The following is a 3479-nucleotide window of genomic DNA, read 5'->3' as shown; positions in this document are numbered from 1 at the left end:
AGTGGCCGCAGTCATGCACAGGCAGGGTCGCAGTCCAGAAAAGACATGCATGACTTCAGAGGGAGTTCCCCAGAGTGTTTCTGGGCCGGGGATGGTGGGAAGCGTGTTTCTCCCCGTGGCCGTGTCTGGCATTTGGCCATTCTTCAGTGGGAGGTTCTTGGGAAGAAACGCAAAAATCAGTCTTCGGGGCAGTTCTACAGAAAGGCATGTGATGTCTGCTGCTGATTTTGTCATTCCACCCAATGGAAAAGGAAACCCAGAATACAATGACTCCCCCCGCCCCCCCCACACTCCCCCCCTCCAGCTTATGTGATTATCGGGTTAAGCTGCATCTTCTGTTTGTCGGTGCTGCTGCAGACCAGTTCCAAAGCCACAAAGGAAGAGCTGGCCACTGTCCCAGGGCAGACCATCTGAAACAGGAGACGGTAGTCCGTGATCCAAAAGCTTGGCATGGGCATGCTCAGTGGCATCCACAGTGACCCCAAAGAATTCCATCAAATTATCATAATTCGATTAAGTTGAATTCAGTTGATTATTATTAATAATAAATATGTATTTAAGATCATATAGCCGAGGTGTCTGAGAGGTGAGCAGTAAAGGGGGACTGTCAAAGCCTGGAAATCAGAGACATAAACTGAGTTCAATCCAAATAAAACATAAACTCACCGCTGGATGATTCCCGGGGTCCCCCAGGAGCCCCTCCTCTCAGGTCAGCTCGGAGGAACAGATGGCAGCATCAGAGGTCACGTTCTGATTTCCTCTGCCTGGAACTCTTCAGCTTTATCTCAGCCGGGGATTTCAGCTATTCCTGATGGCAGAGATTTCCATCTGGGCCTGTGGGAAAAATAAACTTTTTTCCGAACCATTAAAATTCATAAAGCTGTTAACAGTTAAGAGGTAAAAAGCTCTTGAGATGTCGTTGTGCGTGTGATTGTTTTGCCGTTTTGTGTGAAAACAATCATACCTGTGGTGAAAATTCAATATACTTATAAAATTGAATCTCTCATGCCCAAGCCCTGTGATTTACTGTCCCAGAGATGAGGTAAGAATGAAATGAGATAGCAATGGTGAAAGTGCTCGTTTCGAGATAATAATGTCACTACCATCTTCTCTTATACCTCCCTAGAGGAACGATACGGAAAAGAATTTGACATAAAGTTATTTGAGTTTCAAAAATTGAGCTAGGGATTGCAGTATAATGATTTTGACTTTAGATAGAAATCTAGAAAGACAGAAAACCAGAGCAGAAGTCATTGGCCAGAGTGGACTTCTTTTTCCTTTTTTTTCTTAGTTAAAAAATGTTTTATTTTTAGAGATGTCACCTTTGGAATTTAAAATAAACAGTATTTTCACTAGAAAAACTGTTTTACAATGCAGGTAGTTTAGAAATATTTCTCTGTGAAATGATTTTTATTTAAAAATATTTTAATAATTCTAAAATCGATTTCTGGAAGCATGGGGAAGAAGGAAGGAGGAGGCCGATGATCTCAGGGTCTCTGATTAGTGCTTTTCATCCAGTCCAGTACGGTGTGTAAAGGTTCACGAGGGAAATGTTTCAGGAAACTAAGGAGATGAAAATAACATTCAACCTGAAATCACACCATTTCAGAAAAGGAAAGATTCAGAAAACAGCTTGTGGAAACCAAAATATTATCATCAAATTATACCCGTTAGGTCCTACTCTCAGTAGTAGAAACACTCAGTATATGCAACATAAAAATAATTCTTACCGTTTATCCAGCACCTGTCATTTGCCAGGCACTGTGCTAGGTACTTTACAATCACGATTTCTAATTCTAAAAGCCATTCTTAGGGAGATGGTTAAAGCTTTTTTTTGAAACAGAAGAAAATGAAGTTCATTAAAGTTTAATGACTCATCTAGAGCATCATAGAGCTGGTAGGTAATAGAAATACGTTTAGAATTCAAGTTTTCTTCCATACCACACAGCACCTGTCATAAGGGAAAGTAGCAGAATAAATTACTCCTAGTATTTTATTCAACTTTCATTTGTAAAATCCCAGACGTGGCCTACTATTCTCATATAGCAATATCTATCTTTCATAGTATTAATAAATAATAAAAAAATCTACTGTGTTCTTACCATAAGTTTGGAAAAACAGTTATCACAGATAACAATAAACTATTTTTGTCCTCAAATCCAATGATTTAGAACCTTTTGCTGAAAATGAGAAACCCTCTGATTGAAATATAAAACACAATATTCTATTTAGTAACAAACACAAACACCTGAAATGCCATTTTTGAACCATTTCTGCTTAATAAGAATCCAACCTGCATTTGTCCATAAGAGAGACTATATTAAACTAAGAAGTCCCCTGGTGGAGCCTGCACAGACACAGGAAACAAAGCTAGGGCCTTTCACACAGCCATAAGTCCTTGCGATGATTTCATTTTAAGTCAATGCTTCTTCATGTGGCTCATAGTCCCCAATACCTGCTTAATGAAATGCCATGATGGCCATGGGGTCTACTTTCCTGCAGTCTTGTGTAGACTTTGCTGCCACCCTAAAACCCAAAGGGATGCCTACCATGGAGCACACCACCATTCCCTGGTACTGAGATGTATTTTCGGTGATCCTGCCCAGTCCAGATTTTAACACATGGTTCCCATCCAGGAAGGACTGCTCTGCCCTAAGCTTTATCCACACTTTGTACTTGGCATAGAGTGCAAGCTGATCCAGAGCTGTGATGTGCAACCAGAATGTGTGGGTCCCAGTGAATTTTCTGAAACAGGTCCCCAGTGACACCAGCTTGTCACTGGAGATGTTGGTGGCCAACGTCAAGATCTTTTTACTCACGTAGGACACCCACTTGCTGTGCAACCTGAAACAGGTGCCGTCAGGCCTGTCAACCAACAGCTGAAGATCCTCCCCGAGGTATTTTGCTATCTTTTCAAACATGACATGGGTCTCCTCTCTAGTCAAAGGCTGCATTTTCCACTGTTGGAGCACCCCAGGGTGGAGTTCTTGATTGTACTAAATGTTCTAGGACCACTGAGGTGGTCTCTGCCCATTTCTTCACTTTTTGAGGAAAAGCAGTCACTCACCTGTTTTGGACAGTGTCTGGCAGCTCCCTCAAGTGAAGTCCAATAAAAAATTCCCCCAACATCTCTCTGAGCACAGAGCAGAGCAGACACGAGGGACCTGCCCCTGGGGGGACAGCTTCCTCCAGGGTCCAGGAGCGATGTAGGCTGAGAGTGAACTGTGGCGAAGATGAGTGAGTGCCCTTACAAAGGGAAGAGGTCTGGCATCAGGGAGAACCCTCAGGAAGTGAGGATGGTAATCAGACAAGAGATGGTAAGGACATGTGCTAGGGTAGAGAGGAGAGCAGGAATTTGATAACTATTTAGGAAGTTAAGTAGGAAGGACAAGGATATTAAAGGGAGGGGATGAAGGAGACAGTCGAAGTTGACTCCTACGATCTAGACCCAATGATTGGTGGTGACCATTAGGGTGATT

The 3479-nt window shown here is 42.5% G+C and overlaps 1 protein-coding gene across 2 annotated transcripts; it reads right to left on the bottom strand.

Annotated features, from left to right (window-relative positions):
* Positions 1 to 2459: 2459 nt before the first annotated feature.
* On the bottom strand, positions 2460 to 2954 carry LOC139002772 (60S ribosome subunit biogenesis protein NIP7 homolog). Of its 2 annotated transcripts, XM_070403894.1 has the most exons (2): positions 2677 to 2954; positions 2460 to 2535 (listed from the first exon to the last, which is right to left on the bottom strand). In XM_070403894.1, the coding sequence occupies exons 1-2, from the start codon at positions 2952 to 2954 to the stop codon at positions 2460 to 2462; spliced, it is 354 nt and encodes a 117-aa protein (XP_070259995.1). The 2 variants fall into 2 exon arrangements, with proteins under 2 accessions (XP_070259995.1, XP_070259986.1); XM_070403885.1 differs by having other exon boundaries at positions 2460 to 2954.
* Positions 2955 to 3479: the final 525 nt, after the last annotated feature.

Source organism: Myotis yumanensis, unplaced genomic scaffold (assembly GCF_028538775.1).
Source record: "Myotis yumanensis isolate MYYU_CA2020_CCGP unplaced genomic scaffold, mMyoYum1.0.hap1 SCAF_1, whole genome shotgun sequence".
Lineage (NCBI taxonomy): Eukaryota > Metazoa > Chordata > Mammalia > Chiroptera > Vespertilionidae > Myotis > Myotis yumanensis.
Note: the sequence above shows the minus strand (reverse complement) of the source record. Positions and strands in the feature narration are given on the sequence as shown.